At 45.8% G+C, this 17,500-nt stretch overlaps 1 protein-coding gene across 2 annotated transcripts in view; it reads left to right on the top strand.

The window, feature by feature from the left end:
• The window catches only part of PSIP1 (PC4 and SRSF1 interacting protein 1), a 148,781-nt gene that overhangs the window by 90,138 nt on the left and 41,143 nt on the right, over positions 1–17,500 (top strand). For both annotated transcript variants that reach the window (XM_077475125.1, XM_077475126.1), the window contains 3 exons: positions 9,147–9,262; positions 13,916–13,971; positions 14,096–14,166. In XM_077475125.1, coding sequence (XP_077331251.1) covers positions 9,147–9,262; positions 13,916–13,971; positions 14,096–14,166 — 243 coding nt within the window. The remainder of the gene's footprint in view (positions 1–9,146; positions 9,263–13,915; positions 13,972–14,095; positions 14,167–17,500) is intronic.

Genomic DNA, 17,500 nt, shown 5'->3' with positions numbered 1-17,500 from the left:
AGGGGTTTGAATGGTTATTGAAGGTAACCATCCTCACCTGTGATCTGTTTGCTTGTAATTAGTGTGTGTACTAAAAGTCAATGCGTTTCTGGACTCCTGACAGACCCTTGCATCTTTCATCTTTGTTGCACTGACCTTTCTGGATCCTGAGTCATGGATAGCAAAGCAATTGTCAAAGAATCTGCGGGTAAAGGTAGTTGAACTGTATAATATAGGAAATGGATAAAAAAAATATCTATATATATATCCAAGGAATTGAGAATGCCCATCGGCAGTGTTCAAACTCTAATCAAGAATTGGAAAATGAGGGGTTCTGTTGAAACCAAACCACTGTCAGGTAGACCAACTAAAATTTCAGCCACAACTGCCAGGAAAAATGTTCAGGATGCAAAGAAAAACCCACAAATGATTTCAGGTGAAATACAGGACTCTCTGAAAATATGTGATGTGGCTGTTTTAAAATGCACAATAAGGATGCACTTGGAGAAAAATGTAATGCATGGTCCAGTTGCCAGAAGAAAGCTATTACTACACAAATGCCACACAGTATCCCGCTTACAATGTGCCGAACAGCACAGAGATGAGCCTCAAACCTTCTGGCACAAAGTCATTTGGAGTGATGAGACCAAAATTTTGCTTTTGGGCCACAACCATAAATGCTACATGGAGGGGAATCAGCGAGGCCTATGATGAAAGGTACAAGAAATTTTAGTCAAAATTGTTGGCAAAATTAATGCAGTATATTATCATAAAATACTGGAGGAACATTTGCATTAATCAGCCAGGAAGCTGCGCATAGGACGTACTTGGACATTCCAACATGACAATGATCCAGAACACAAGGCCAAGTTGACCTGTCATTGGTAGAATAAAGTGAAGGTTCCTGAGTGGTCATCTCAGTCTCCTGACCTCAATATCATTGAGCCACTCTGGGGAGATCTCAAATGTTCAGTTCATGCAAGACAGCCCATAAATTTACAGGAACTGGAGGCTTTTTGCCAAGAGGAATGGGCAGCTTTACCATCTGAGAAGATAAAGAGCCTTATCCACAAATGCGACAAAAGACTTCAAGCTGTCATTGATGTTAAAGGGGGCAATACACGTTATTAAGAACTGTGGGGTATATAAACTTTTGATCAGGGTCATTTGGGTAGTTTCTGTTGCCATTATGATTTGAAGAGTAATCACAATTGATAGTGTTTGGCTGAAGCCATTTATTTAACAATGAGTAACAACTTTTCTTTCACTCATGATCTCTGAAAAATGGCCAAGAAATCATAAATTCTGCCAGGGTATGCAAACTTATGAGCACAACTGTCTGTGTGTATGTATATTTGTATATATATATATATATATATATAGATAGATAGAGAGAGAGAGAGATCCTGCAGGGAGTGTGCATGCCTACGGTGGGCAGATTCTGCTGTGATTCTTCACAGCAGAAGCCGATTTGCGGGTGCTGGGTGCTCAATGTCATCTGGCACCCTCTGATCATCTGTAAAAAGCACAGAACTGTAAACAAGGCAGCTCTGTTCTGACGGGGAAAGGGATGGATTCTTTGTTCCCGCAAAGCAGCAACTGCAATCCATCTTGTCCCCTTGTGAAAGCACCACACTGTACACACAAACGCTGGCTAGGCACAGTTAACCATTTGATCACCTTAAATCAGTGGTTCTCAACCAGGGTTCAGCAGCGTTCTGTCAGTCGCAGACTGCTGACAGGAGGATCACAGACAGGTATAGATTGTCAGGGAAGCGGCTGCCACCCTATTTATTGGCTGTAGTGAGCTGTTCCCTGCAGGCCCCTCCTCCCCCTCCTGTCCTTTCTGAGTGCTTGTATGTGACATCATCTGGGGTGGACAGGTTAGGAGGAGGAGGGGCCGAGTGTGAACAGTGTGCCACTGGAGAAGATATGAAATGAGCTCTGAAGCCAGTAGAAGAAAGTACTGATGTGTGGCTCACAATGTGCCCAACAGTCCCCTACCCCATGTAATGTGCCATGTCTCATGTCATGTGTCCTGCCCTGTCCACTATAATGTCCCCTGAATAGATCAGCTCTGCAGGAAAAGAAAGCACAAGTTTCACATTAAATAGGTTCGTTTTTAATTTTATTTATCAACAGCTCGCTGATCATACTAATGTTCCGTGAGCTGTAGATGTGAATGTTTCAGGGGTTCCTCCAAGGTAAAAAGGTTGCACACTGCCTTAGATGTTTAACCTCTTCCCGGCCATTGTCATTATTACAGTGACTGTGCATATTTTTAGCGCTCATCACTGTATTAGTGTCACTGGTTCCCGCAGTCTTTTTTTTAGTTTATAGTGCAAAAATAAAAAATGCAGTGGTGATCAAATACCACTAAAAAGCTCTATGGGTGGGGGGAGGACATCAATTTTATTTGGGTACAGTGTTGCACGACCACGCAATTTCAGCTAAAGTAACGCAGTGCCGCATCCCAAGAAATTACCTTGTCATGAAGGGGGTAAATCTTCCGGAAGTTAAGTGGTTAACATGTTGTGCGTTCTAAGATACTTTAATGCTCACCACAGTTGTAAGGATTGTGTTACTGTAGCCCTTCTGTCGGCTCAAACCAGCCTGGTCATTCTGCTCTGACCTCTTACATTAACAAGGCACTTCTATCTGCTTACTAGATGTGCATAAAAATCCCAGGCAATCAGCAGTTACAGAAATACTCAACCAGCCCCTCTGGTGCCAACCATCATACTATTCTCTAAATCGTGTTTACTATGAACAAGTATATTCCACTGGGCTGCTCACCCATAGAAATGATTTAAGTAAGCGGTGTGCTTGCAACTGCACTTAGAGGAGCCAGCGGAACCTTTTTTGCTGGAATAATTTTGAGGGGATACTTTTATGCATTCTATGCATGAAAGTAAAAAAATCTTCTGTCATACAGGATTGGCTCCTACTGCTGTCAATTATATTCTGTGTTGAACAGGGGACAAGCTCAAGCTGCACTGTCTGTTCATATGGACAGTGGCTCGAGATCAAGCACACACGTGTGCCCTCAGTGGCTATGGGGGCGCTCACCAAAGAGCCAGGAGCACCAGCGGGAGACCCCAGAAGAGGATTAGGAATGCTTTTTGCAAACCTTTGCACAGAGCAGGTAAGTATAACCTGTTTATTTTAATTTAAGCAAGTAAAAGGTTTACAATAATTTCCATTAACTGGAAAATCTGCACCTGGCTGAGTAGAGAGCCTTCGAGAATTGTGGGGAGATAACACATCGGTGTGTTTAAACTACTGGGAAATCCTGCGCTTGTTGACTGACTGGAGTGACGGTCATGATATCAGTACATTTTCCCCTAAACGTCTTTCAGGAAAGCGCCTGAGAGTGGCTCATCCTACTAGGAAACCAGAAACGCCAACTCTTCAAAAGGAGAAAGAAGAGTGACCGATGCCAGCGTGTGGGGATTGGGAACCCCCTGGGATCAGAATTCGGGCACAAGGAGTTTGGTCCCGAGCAGAGGCAGCAAGATCCTCAAATTGGCGGAAGTTAAGGGCAGTCACCTTAGTTTTGGCTGCTTTCTCACAATACCTCCAGGGGTACCATGTACAGATTTTAGCAGACAATGCCACTACGGTGGCCTTGAACAAACTGGGGCACAAAAAGCGAGACTTTCAGTTGCTGGCAACAAAAATCCTACAGCGGTCCATTCCAAGGACACACTAAACAGGCTGGCAGACTTTGAGCAGTTGGATAATTCAGGAAGCAGAGTGGAGCCTGAATCCAGAGATTTCAAAGGGATGGAAATCCATATAGAAAGATGAAACTAGGGGTGCACTGAATGGGTTTTTTGGTGCCGATACCGAAAATGAAAAATACACTAGGCCGAGAACCGATACCGAAACTGACCGATACTGAAAAATGACTGTTTAAAAAAAAAAAAAAAATTTTTTTTATACAGGAGATGGTCAGAGACTAAGGGCGTGGTACAGGAGGTGGTCGGACTGGGGACGCGGTACAGGAGGTGGTCGGACTGGGGACGCGGTACAGGAGGTGGTCGGAGACTGGCGACGCTGTACAGGAGGTGGTCGGAGACTGGCGACGCGGTACAGGAGATAAGTGCAGCCACTGTTGCCCCCCAGTGCAGCGAGGAGAGCTGCCTCTGCCATCTGGTTCTCCTGCGCTATACACCCCCCCATGATGGGCAACAAAGGGCATTTTCGGGCGATATGTTTCGGCGGCCGAAATTTCTGTGCATCCCCAGATGAAACGCTCTTACCAGATGTGTTGGATACAAATACCATATGGCAATGTATCATACGAGCTTGTAGCGCTCGGAAAAAGGCGACCAGGCTGGATCCGGACAGTCAAGGCTGAGGAACACCCATCCAAAGGGTGGCACTTATCCACGCCAGCAATCTTGCGATGGGACATATCCACAGGGATCCAATCCGATGCACCCAAATGGCTCAGTGTAAATCCAATACAGTATGGAAAAAATGGAAAAGCACTCCGATGGTGCAGGTCAAAACAGACAAACTTTATTCACATCTTGCATACAAACAGATGTGACAAAAAGGTGATCACATAAAAATATATATAAAAGCAATGTGGGAAGCACAAGATAAGCGTACCCTATGTGCTTCCCACATTGCTTTTTTTTTTTTTTAATTTTTATTTATTAACAGTTTTTTATCAACACACACAGTACAACACACATATACCAACCCCCCCCCCCCCCAATCCCCTGTGTAGCCTTCCGACCAATACTAAATCACATTCCATATTTCCAACTATAACAAATATTACATGTCTAAGACATCCATAACAGTACCGTCCAACCCGCATACAGAAAAATATCATACTCATATCACTCCCCCGCCCAGCATAGCAAGCCTGAAATCAAAAACCCAGCCCCAACACAATGGATTAATTCACAGTACCATTAGCATCTAGCCAACATTGCCACACTTTCTCAAATTTTTTAGGGCATCCCCTGCTCAAGTAAGTAGCTTTATACATTGGTAGCGATTTGTTAATTATACTTTTCCAGAATGACACCGTGGGTGGCTCTGGACTCTTCCAACACAACAGAATAGCCTTACGGGCATAGAACAAAGAAAGAGAAATCATAATTCTTTGTGCCCTTCTGGGCGCCAACTCCTCCACCAGCCCGAGTAAACAGATCGCTACCGTAACAGGAATCGGCACCGAAAGCACCGCCTGTATAGTGTGTGTCACCCCCTTCCAGAATACCTGTATCTGCTGGCACCGCCAGAACACATGGTCGAAGTCAGCATTATTGTCCGGGCAGCGCCAGCACACTGCCGTATCCGTGCCATATATCCCAGCTATCCTTGCCGGGGTATAGTACACCCTGTGTAAAAACTTAAATTGAATAAGCCTATCTCTGGCTGATACTAGCGTCTTAAATGGGTAATCCCACATATCATCCCAATCCTCCCCCCCGAAATCCGTAACCAATGCACTCCATGTGTCTCTACACTTTGTAAGCATTTTTGGCCTTTCCACAAATAGTTCTTTATAAACTGCAGAGAGGGGTTTTATCAGGTCCTCCCCTCGCAGCATGCTCTCCAGGGGAGACACACCCAGTTCCACAGCATCAGAACCAAACTGAGTAAGGAAGGCGTGCCTCAACTGGAGGTAGCGAAAGAAATACCAATTAGGAAGGGTATATTTTTCTCTCAGTTGATCAAATGTGTACAGTCTTGTCCCCCCCACTATATGTTTCAATTGTTTGATGCCAACTCTGGCCCAAATTACTGGATCCGGAATCGCACCAAAATGAGACAGTCTGGGATTAAACCAGAGAGGGGTGTCCTGTGACCAGCTCCCTGCCTCTGTTTTCATCAAAGCCTGTGCCTTATCCCACGCGCGTACTGTCATTCGCATGGAGGCGGTCAAGGGTGAGACAGTCTGTGGGCCCCTATAGACTAGATAGGACAAACTCTCATAAGAACCTAGACGGGCTGCCTCCAATACTGTCGCTGAATCCCCAGCGTCCTTCGTCAACCAGCGCCTAACAATCACCATCTGTCCCGCTATAAAATATTTGAAAAGATCAGGTAGCGCCAATCCGCCCTGACCCCAGGGTTCCTGTAAAGTACGCAAACTTATCCTGGGATGTCCAGCGGCCCATAAAAAGGAGTTAAAAAGACTATTAACCCGTCGAAAAAAAGAACAGGGAATCCAAATCGGAGTGTTCCGCAAAAGGTAGAGAAAAACCGGCAGGATTTTCATTTTAAGTAGGTTAACCCTACCAATCAGACAGCGGCAGATGTTTCCATGCCTCCAGTTGTACTTTGACCCTGGTCAATAATGGTAGAAGATTGAGAGACATAAAGTCCCCCACTCGGGGTGATATATGTATCCCCAAATACTTAAACTCCTCCACCCAAGCAATGGGGACCCTGCTGGATGCAAGAGCCCTGGCACCCGAGTCAATAGCCATCACCGTGGACTTCTCCCAATTAACTCGGAGTCCGGAGAACGTGGCAAATTTGTCAAGCACCCCGAACACCGCTTCCAATGACGGCCCTGCATCACGCAAAAAAAGAAGAATGTCGTCCGCGTAAAGCGCAATGCATTCCCGGATGCCCCCTACCTCCAACGCCCCTTCCCACATTGCTTTTGACAGGCAAATGGGCGTACAGGTGCATCCCTTTAATTTTGACGCTGTGCCATCAGGACCTCTGTGAGTCCGATCGTGGATCCCGCGGACTTGATCACCGCGAGGATACCTGGGATCGTCTCACGGGGAGGAATAACGGGGAGATGCTAAAATAAACAATCTCCCTGTTCTGCCTAGCAACAGTGATGCTGATTTCTGCTCCCTGTGATTGGAGCAGAGATCATGATGTGCAAAACACAGCCACGCTACCCACAGTTGGCAAAACGCCCCTAGGAAACACTTAACCCCTACACTGCCACCTAGTGGTTAACCCCTTCACTGCCAGTGTCATTTACACAGGAATCTGCATTTGTATAGCACTGATTTCTGTATAAATGACAATGGTCCCAAAAATATCCGATGTGTCCACCATAATGTTGCAGTCACAATAAAAATCGCTGATTGCCGCCATTACTAGTAAAAATTTGATAAAAATGCCATAAAACTATCCCCTATTTTGTAATCGCCATAACTTTTGCGCAAACCAATCAATCGCTTATTGCAATTTTACACCAAAAATATATAGAAGAATACGTATCGGCCTAAACTGAGGGGGAAAAATCGTTTTTTTTATATATTTTTGTGGCATATTTGTTATAGCAAAAAGTATAAATAATGCGTGTTTTTTTTTTCTTCCAAATTGTCGCTTTTTTTGTTTTATAGCGCAAAAAATAAAAAACGCAGGGGTGATCAAATACCGCCAAAAGAGAGCTCTATTTGTGGGAAAAAAAGGATGTCGATTTTGTTTGGGAGCCATGTGGCATGACTGTGCGATTGTCAGTTACAGCGATATATATGGCACTGATTGGCATCTGAAGGGCACTGACAGGTGTTCTTGATGGGGCACAGACTAGCAGCTGATGGGCAACATTTATCAGATGTGCCCATCAGTAACCAATGTACTGATTATTAGAAAAAAGATAATCGTAATAGGGAGCCTCCATCACCATGATCGCAGTTGCGATGCATCAGGCTGACACAAAGCACCAACGATCGTCGCACACTGACATGTTATCCTGAAAGAAGTCATATGATGTCCAGTCAGGATAACGAAACCACCGCCTGGCTGTCATTCTGCTATAGACCAGGTGTGAAGTGGTTAAGATCAAATACAAATTCTTATCACTTCTATTGCTGTCACAAGGAATGTAAACATCCCTTGTGACAGTAATAGGCAGTGGCAGGTACTCTAAAAGACCCCAAATCCCACCTCTGCACTTAAAAGTATTCAAAAAGACAATCTGCATTTTTGAATTTATTTATTTTATATTTTTTTTATTGGCGCCGTTGGCTGCCAAGTAAACTTGAAGGGACGTGACGTTTCTTCTGGGTTACTACATCGGAAGACCAATCAAAGCAGATTCCAGCTTTGTTCCAGTGGGACAGGAGACTCGGGCGGAGCTGCGGGGGGGAATGAGTGTCTCATTAGCCGCATCGGTTATTATAACTTGAAAGCTGGTCGCCAGCTCTAAAAAGAAAAACCAGGGTGATGCCTCTGGCTGCAGGCATCACCCTGGTACAACCACAAAATGGCATACAGGTACCTGATTTTGCGTGAAGTGGTTAAACGCTAGTGTGCATGGAGCTTTTAGATGGAAAAAATTCGAAAGTAATTTTACATTTCAAAAACCTGGTATTTTTCCAGGGGTGTGTATCCACTGTATGTAGATTTATAGTTACTATCGAGCGAGCATATTTTGTGCCGTAAGCCAGTAAGTACGTTTTGGAAACCTGTGCTACAGCTTTGAGGCTGTCCTTTTTAGGCCTTATGCACACAGGACGCACCTAAACACATTAGCAAAATTCGCTTTATCCCGGGTTCACACTGAGCTGCGGGAATGAAGCCGTGCGAGTTTAGGTGAACTCGTGCTATTTCACTCCTGCATGTGAGTCCCAATTTCAGCGGGTTTCTGCACAGATGTCAAGGGGAAAACGCAATCTGAAATCGCAAAAAGTAGTACAGAAACTGCTTTTTGAAATCTGTGCAGCGACGCAAATGTGCTGTCACATCAATAAGCATGGTGCAATTGCCGATTTGACATGTCAAAGCTCGTTCGTGTGAGCCAGGGCTTAGGCACGGTTATTGGGCTGTTTTTCTCCGGGGGGGGGGGGGGGGGAGCTGGACAGTGTTCAATCAAGTTTGGATTTACTTTTGGTGGTCCTTAAGCTTGCCACACATTCTACATTCTTAAAGTACAATCTCATTTGGGTCCCATTCACACCACTGCACTTCTGTTATGCATGTTGGTGCAGTTAAATGCCATTCATCGTGAATTTCTGAACTTATCTGTATTGCAGGTCACCGCAAAGTACAGAAATGCACTACTACGATCAAATAAGTGGCTGCTTTACCTCAATATTAAATGCATCACAACAAACTGCCCTGGTGTGAATGAACCTTTAGCTTTGCCATTTACTGTGCAAAGCTTGGGTCTACTAAACAATACAATCAATTTATGTCCTTTTTTATTTTGCCTTTTACTCGAACAGAAAGGCAAGGTTGGCAGACCTCCCCAGGTTACTCTAAAGCGTGCAGCAAAACCTGTGCAAGAAAAAGAAGTTGCTGATAAGAAAAGAAAACTAGAAGATACTGCGGAGGCAGAAAGGTGAAACACTGATGACTTTTATTGTGTGTGTGTGTGTGTGTGTTTTTTTTTTTTTTATTATTATTTTTTTTTTATTGCGTGTTGCTGTTGTTTATTCAAGTCTTTGGGTCCTACTTTCTTACCGAAGGTCATTTAGCTGGAGGCCTCACTCTACCCATTTTTACCATGTACCTTGACAGGCATAGAATTGTCTCATCTATACAAACATGCATCTGAGCGGCTTCCCATGGGGGCACTCATGCACGCTCGCTCCTGAGCCCCGCTTCTGCATCCATTAACACAGGCGGCAGGACTTGGTCCTGCTCCCTCATTGCTGGTTTTGATTGACAGCACCGGGAGCCAATGGCTCCTTGTGCCCCTCAAAGCCAGTGAGACTTGGAAGTGAGGGGAGAACTGCAGACGTGCACAGTGCTGGATCAAATGAGGGCTCAGGTAAGTAAAAGGGGGATGCTGATGCCTAAATATTTTAAATGTTTAGGCTTGGTTTTTTTCTGTTTTTTTTCCCAATCCTTTTGCCTAGTGGTCAGGAGTAAGGACTTGGTTCCCTGCTGGGACTTGTGGTTCCATATCTCTTTTTTTATTTATTTTTTCCTTGGATTTTTTTTCTGGCATCCCTTTAGACGTGGTTTCTCTTTGGGAGTACCCTAAATACATTTTTGTTGCAGGGAGTATCTTAGTGCAGGCTTCTGGGAAAATAAGTAAGCCAATTGCATGAGCAGGAAACCTACAGGGGTGTTTTGTGTACAGACTGCCTCCTTGCTGCCAAAGTGCATTGTGTTTTACAGAAAATGACAGCACTGCAGATTGAAAAGGAAAGATCGTTTTTAACATCCAATTACAGTATTACAAAGTTCCCCAGTAAAGTGGAGGTCCTTTAGGAGCTTGTTATGCTTGCATCTACCTAGCAAGGCTACTTTGCGGTATAAGCAAAGAAGCTCAGACCTGTGCATGATGCAAGTCCTGTCCAGCCTATGCCTGGCAACCATTTATATATGTCAGGTTGTTTACCATAACAGAAAAACATCTCTAGTTTTCAATTAGAGAGGCACGCTCAAATTCTACCTCAAGATGGCACTCATGTGTCATACCTGCTATAGGTTATATATTACCTGTTTTACTGTAGCTATAGAGGCAATAGACTACTGACACTCAACTGAAATGCAGTAATGGTATCTACGTTCCCAGTGTTTGAGGACAGCATTTGTTTGAGAAGTATCCACTCACACACTTTCTGTTGAAACTAGTCTGATGAAAAAAAATCACTAATTTGGTGTGTGTATCTGTACATTACATGCATTTTTTATATATACATTTTAAAAAATTTTAATCGGACTAGTTTTCACAGAAACTGAAAATCAGGTTTGGTTTGAGTGGATAGGTAGAATTTGAGAGTGCCTCTCAAATTGAAAGCTACAGAGATGTTTTTCTGTTAGTCGGTTGTTATGGTAAACACCTTGACATAAAAGGGCTCCACAATGCATTGACACGAGGACTTCATCATGCATTAGAACCAAGAAAAGTCTGTAACCAGACGGGAGGACTTTCATCATACCTTAAGACCAAAGGGGAACAGTCTGTAACCAGCCATTGAGGAAAAAGATGCTTTCTCTTATATTCACCGACCGACACAGCTCCTCTCTTAGCCATTGGGTTGTTATGTCTATTACTAGGAGAATACTAGGCATTAGTTGTAATACAACACTCAGAACTCTTTAGTTCCGCCCAGGGGGCGGTCCCTTGGGCAACAACCCTCCAGCCTGCCTTGCAGTCATCAGTTTTATTTTGTCTAGTGAAGAAGGACCTAGGAACCCTGTGGGCCCATTGGTCCGTGCTTTTTTTTTTCTGCAGAAGCGTGACTTTTTGTGCAAGATGATCCTGTGATCTACTATCAACAGCCGGCTGGGTGACAGGCTGGATACTCTTATCCTTGTAGTCTCCCCAGTCCAGCCATTGAGTATGTGCAGGCCTCAGCTATGAGCGAGGCAGGCCACGACGAAACCTCCGCTCCAGAGGTGGTCGGTGAGCTTTTATGCTCTAAGGCATACATATGATCGGGCTACTGCCTCCTTGTTTACGGTTTGGGTTCAGCCGTGCGACCAGTACTGGCATTCGCACTCTCCTGTCTGCGTGGAACTAGCAGACAAACTAGTGCAAGACCTTAAGTACATTTTGTGATGCAGCCCTGGATACGCTTCCTCTGTTATCCAGGGTTTCAGTGTCAGCAGTGGTGCTGAGGAGCCTAATTTGGTTAAAATGCTGGTCTGCTGACCAGGCATCCAAAGAAGCCCTTCCTTTCCTTGGCGGCCGGCTCTTTGGAGCCTCTTTGGATGACATTAATAAAAATGCCACTGGTGGTAAGAGTACCCTACTCCCACAGGCCAGTAAGGCTAAGGAGCCACTCCGTAGGCAAGGGCCCTCTTTTTCTGCTCACAAACGGCTTTTTCATCTGCCCAGAGTTTGGCAAAACGTCCCAGCCTGACAGGACGACCACGGAAAGACAAAAACCTCCCTGGAGCCACAATCCTAACAACAAGCCTGCGAACAAAAGTGCTACTGCATGAAGGTTTTCCCCCACCCGTGTCTCGGGTGGGGGGGTCGCCTTCGAGAGTTTGCAGCCCCCAGAGAGTTTGTGGTCCCCTCGGCTATCTGACCAATGGGTCTGATTTTCTCCAGCTCAAGATAGTTTCTCTCTCTTGGCCGCCAAACAGGTTGTTCCCCCTCCAGCATACCCGTATCCCCAGCTCGCCGGGAGTCCCTCTTGGGGGCAGTAAGGGACCTGCTGAGTCGTGGGGTGGTTGTACCAGTTCTGGAATCGAATGTTTCCGGAGATTCTACTCAAATCTGTTTGTAGTTCCCAAGAAGGAAGGGGTATGTCCAATCTTAGACCTAAAAGCCCTCAATCACTTTGTGAAAGTGCAGAAGTTCAGAATGGAATCAGTTCACTCAGTAGTCGCACTCCATCAAGGGGACTCCCTGGCGTCCGTAGACATCCAGGATGCGTACCTGCACATACCCATATGCCTTCGGCATCTAAAGTTTCTACTCTTTGCAGTCGGGGAAGCCTACTACCAGTTTGTGGCCCTTTCTTTTGGGCCTGGCATCAGCCCCCCGAGTCTTTACCAAGGTATTGGCTTCAGTTTTGGAGTTGCTTTGTCAACCTGGGATCGCAATCGTGGGATACCTAGACGATCTCCTCCTGAGGGCTTCTTCCGCCTCAGAATTAGAGGAGGGTGTGGCGATCACCATGCAGACCCTGCAAGAATTTGGGTGGCTGTTGAACCTAAAGAAGTCAGTGATTGTACCGACCCAGTGTCTGGAGACTTGGGCTTACTGCTGGACTCCAGTTTTTCTCCCTTCAGACAAACTGCAGACTCTCAGATCAGCGATAAAACTGCTGAGGAACCGCAAGTGGTCGTTGCTCCGCTTCTGCATGCGAGTCCTGGGACTCATGGTAGCCTCCGAGGCAGTACCATATGTCCAGTTTCACACCAGAGTCCTGCAGAAGGGACAAATCTCAGTTGTCCCTGGATCGACAGATCCAGGTGAGCCAGTCAGTCAGATATTCACTGATCTGGTGGCTGAAGTCCCTGGTGATTCAGTCCAGGAAGTCATTCCTACCTCCTGAAGTGGACAGTGATCACAACGGACGCCAGCCTATCCGGCTGGGGTGGAGTGATGGGGGTTCAGTCGGCTCAGGGCCTCTGATCGGCAGAAAAATCCAAGTTGCCGATCAATCTGCTCGAACTAAGAGTGATCAGGCTGTGCCTCTCCACATGGTCGATTAGACTTTAGGGGTGTCCGATCAGGATCCAGTCAGACAGCGCCATGGCTGTGGCATACATCAATCACCAAGGGGGCACAAGAGGCTCACATACTTCGGTGAGCAGAGTGATATGTACCAGTCCTTTCGGCCATTTACATCCCGGGAGTGGAGAACTTGGCAGGTGGACTGAGTCGCCAGATGCTGGATCATGGAGAATGGGCATTGCAAGTATGATTTAAAAATGCTATTTTTAAGCGTAATTCTACTGTTACAGACCATTCTTTCTGCTTATTTGCTAGGCATCTTGCTTGATATATCAGTCTTGATTTGTATTCCTAATATTGTAATAGTTTTGTATGTACAGCATTTTTGTTTAGTAAAAGCACACTTATACACTGCAGAGGTCAGTTTCCTTGCTTATACTGTGAAGTAACTGCTAGATAGACGCAAGCATAAGGGCACTTTCACGCTGAGCAGTGCCAGGTGTCATTGGTAAAGCATCGCTATTTTTAGCGGTGCTTTTCGACCGCTAGCGGGGTGCTTTTAACCCCCGCTAGCAGCTGAAAAGGGGTTAAAAGCACCGCAGCCCCTTGATTTTAATGGGCAGGGCGCTTTAGGATCGGTGTATACACCGCTCCTGAAGCGCCTTGAAGCTGCTTGCAGGACTTTTTTGAGCGTCCTGCCAGCGCATCGCTCCAGTGTGATAGCACTCTGGCTTTCACACTGTAGTGAGAGTCTACAGGTACTATAACACTAAAAATAGCCTGCAAAGCACCTCCATGTGAAAGGGGTTTTACAGAGCTGCATCGCCATGCTTCAATATGTAAAAATCAGGTCTTACGTTATTCAAAATGAAAAGTTTTTAGCCCATTGTTTGTATTGTTTTGCAGCCACAGTAAGGAGGAAAGTAAAAAAGCAGACGTTAGGAAGTTTGACAAGAAAAAAGGTTTGTGTGTTTTTTTTTTTGTTTTTTTTTTTTGTTTTTTTTTTGACTCAATTGTAAGTACATATTTGCTTTTGTACTGAATCTATGCTGTTTTTTTTTTTTTTTTTTTTTATTCAATATATAGAAACCTCCATTGACGCTAAGCTTCAAAGGATACATGCAGAGATAAAGTCGTCTTTAAAGCTTGACCACCAGGTTTGTATGGGAAGGTTTCAAACGTGTTTTTAGGTTGTGATTTCTTTGTGTACTCTGTTAAGTAAACTGCTGTTATCAGAGAAATACTCGAAAATTTAGGATTACGTATTACTGGTTTGAACAGGGTATTGGGGTTGTAAGTGGAACTGAAGCCTTTTGTTTATGTAACTATAATCACTTGAGGACCAAGCCTCTGGAGTTTCTTTTGGTGGTATTTGATCACCTCCGCGGTTTTTACACTTTGCTATAATATCCCAACCTTTTTTAAACCACAAATTTCCCAAGGCGTCTTTCAGGACAGCACCTGAGAGATAGCGACTCCTCCCTCCTCATTAGGAAACACCTTCTTCCTCCAAACTTTAAAGGGAGGCACCTCCCTACCACACCTCAGTTATTGTGTTTTTCCTCCGGCCCAGAGGGAACATCTTTTGGGAGGGAGTCAGATCTCTTGGGTGTTCCTGAGGGACAAGGCTTCCTTCCCTTTTTTTCCTCCTTAAGGGACCCGCTGTCCTCCCGACCTACCCAGGCCTCGGCAGCGGTAGCAAGCGGGCTCCTCTTCCCCTCTTGGTGCTCCGAGAGAGCCGAAGATTCAGTGGCCCGCACGTCTGTAGGCGCAGCGGCGCGCGTGTGCCGCCGCCATGTTTTTTTCCGGCGGTCGTGCCGGAAATGACAGAGCGGGTCACTGGGTCGGCTGAAACGTCGTTTCCGGCGTGGACGCAGGGGGGAGGAGGGAGGACAGGAGCTGGTGCCTATTTCCGCTTCCGGTCCGGTGCAGATGCATTATGGGAGTCCGGAGGCGGCATGTAGCCACAAGTGGAATTCTGCACACCTGTTATGGAAGATTCAGCGTCTGGGAAGGGGCCTGTCTGGGCACTGGAGGCTGACTGGTTTCTTCTCAGTGCACCTGTGTGGTGATCCCTATCAAGGCTGAGACTGGGTCTCACTAAGGGTCCACTGTTTTTTTTTTTCCCCCTTTTTTGTCTTTTTCTTCATAGGCTAAGAGCTCTAAACCCAAAGAAGAGATGTCCTTCTTGCAGGGCCAAGCTGGGAGAAAATTGGAAGAAAACCCTATGCAGTGCCTGCATTACTTTTTTAGTTAAAGAGGAATCAGCCTCTGTATGTGAGGATCTGGTTGCCTCTGTAAAGAAGGAGCTATTTGCCACGATTCAGAATTTTCGTGACTCGCTAGTAAACCCGGCTGCTAGTCAGCTTTCCACTTCAGAGTCTTCCCAGGGGTCATTCTTCCCGGTATTTTAATCTCTGCCTGAAGACCCTTCAGATAGGGAGAAGCAGTCCACTGCTCTTTCCGTTAAAGATTCGGAAGAGGAGTTGGAGTCTGAGGTAACCCCCTCTAAATTCAAACTGTCCCTTGAAGAGGTAGATGGGCTCCTTAAAGCCATTCATGCTACGCTTGGCTTAAGTGAGGAGAGAAAGGAATTATCACTCCATGACCGCATGTATGCTGGGTTGGATGAGCCTAAGGGCCGAACGTTCCCAGTTCATCCGGTCATCTCTGAGGCCATTAGGAAAGAATGGCAGGATCCAGAGAAAAAGCCTTTTTTCTCCAAAGCCAACAAGAGGCCTTTTCCTTTCGAGGAGGGCCCTGCAGCAGTATGGAACAAGGTGCCCAGACTGGATGCCGCCTTCTCCCAGGTCTCAAGGTCCACGGATCTGTCCTTTGAAGACATGGGAGTTTTGAAGGATCCGATGGACAAACGCATGGATCTTTTGCTCAAGAGATCATGGCAATCAGTTATGAGCAATTAAAAACCAGCATTGGCCACAACGTGTGTAGCCAGAAATTTAGAATACTGGATCAACCAGTTAGTCGCATATAGCTGCAGATTCCCCCAAACAGGAAATCTTAGATTCTTTTCCTACCCTGACTGCGGCAGTTGCTTATATTGCAGACGCCTCAGCTGAGGCAATTAAGATGTCAGCCAGGTCAGCAGCTCTAACTATTGCTGCAAGAAGAGCCTTATGGCTTAAAACCTGGCCCGGTGATTCGGCATCAAAGAGCAAGCTGTGTGGGTTACCCTTTTCGGGTGACCTTCTCTTCGGCCCTGACCTCAATAATATTCTTGACAGGACAGCCGATAAAAAGAGATCCTTCCCGGTCAAAAAGAAAAAACAGGTACCAAAACGTCTTTTTCGACCTCAAAAAACTCAGGATCAGGACAGCAAGTTGCAGGGGAGAAGGAAAAAATTGGTCCGTCCCGAAGCCGAAAGGTAGAGGCGGAATTCTCTTCCGTCCTCCTACACAGGCCGAAAAATCTCAATGACTCGTCTCTGCGGGTGTGCGGAAGACTACAAGAATTTCTTCCGCAGTGGTCAGGGATAACTTCAAATCAGTTTATTCTGACCACTCTCTCGCAGGGTTACACACTCGAGTTTGCCAACAACCCCCCAAGAAGGTTCCTGATTACAAACACCCCGCGGGACTCGGTAAGGGCCCTGGCCATGAAGTCCTCTCTAGAGGAACTGATGCAGCAGGGTGTAGTGGTACAGGTGCCCCTGCAAGAACAGCAGGAGGGGTTTTATTCCCATGTTTTCCTAGTAAAAAAAACCGACAGGAAAATTTTGGTTGATTCTCAACCTAAAACCTTTAAACTAGTCCATCAGGTACAGAAGGTTCAACATGGACTCAATTTTTTCAGTCAGGAATCTGCTGACACCAAGATGTTTTATGGCGTAAGTGGATTTTAAAGGATGCATACCTACATGTTCCAATCTCGCCCGAGTCTCAGAGGTTCCTCAGGCTGGCAGTGAGGTGGGGGGGTGTGGTTCATCATCTCCAGTTCAGGGCCTTACCCTTCGGTCTGTCATCATCTCCCCGAATTTTTACCAAGGTAATGGCAGAAGCTTTAGCTCCGCTGCGACTTCAGGGAATCGCAGTTATTCCTTATTTAGACGATCTGCTGTTTTTCGCCCCATCCAGTGAGGAATTGCAGATCAATCTAGGCAAAGCTCGCAGCCATCTGGAGACTCTGGGGTGGATTTTGAACCTCCAAAAGTCATCCCTAAACCCATCCCAGGAGATTCGGTTTTTAGGGTATCTAATAAATTTGGTGGATCAAAAGATCTTCCTTCCCTTAGACAAAAAGGACAGGATTTCCGGTGCAGTGTCTTTACTGCAGACCAGCCAAAATCTGACAGCAAGACGGGTTATGTCAGCTTTGGAGGTTCTAACCTCAACAATGCCGGCAGTCCAGTGGGCAAGAATGCATTTCAAGCGTCTGCAGGCTTTTCTTTTAAAATCTTGGGATCACACAGTGGCATCGCTAGAGGCAGAGGTAAGAGTGCCAACCCAGGTGAAAAGGTCCCTACGGTGGTG

The sequence above is a fragment of the Lithobates pipiens genome, unplaced genomic scaffold, assembly GCF_037356315.1.
Source record: "Lithobates pipiens isolate NorthernLeopardFrog02 unplaced genomic scaffold, aLitPip1_a1.2 Scaffold_13, whole genome shotgun sequence".
NCBI classification, from domain to species: domain Eukaryota; kingdom Metazoa; phylum Chordata; class Amphibia; order Anura; family Ranidae; genus Lithobates; species Lithobates pipiens.
Note: the sequence above shows the minus strand (reverse complement) of the source record. Positions and strands in the feature narration are given on the sequence as shown.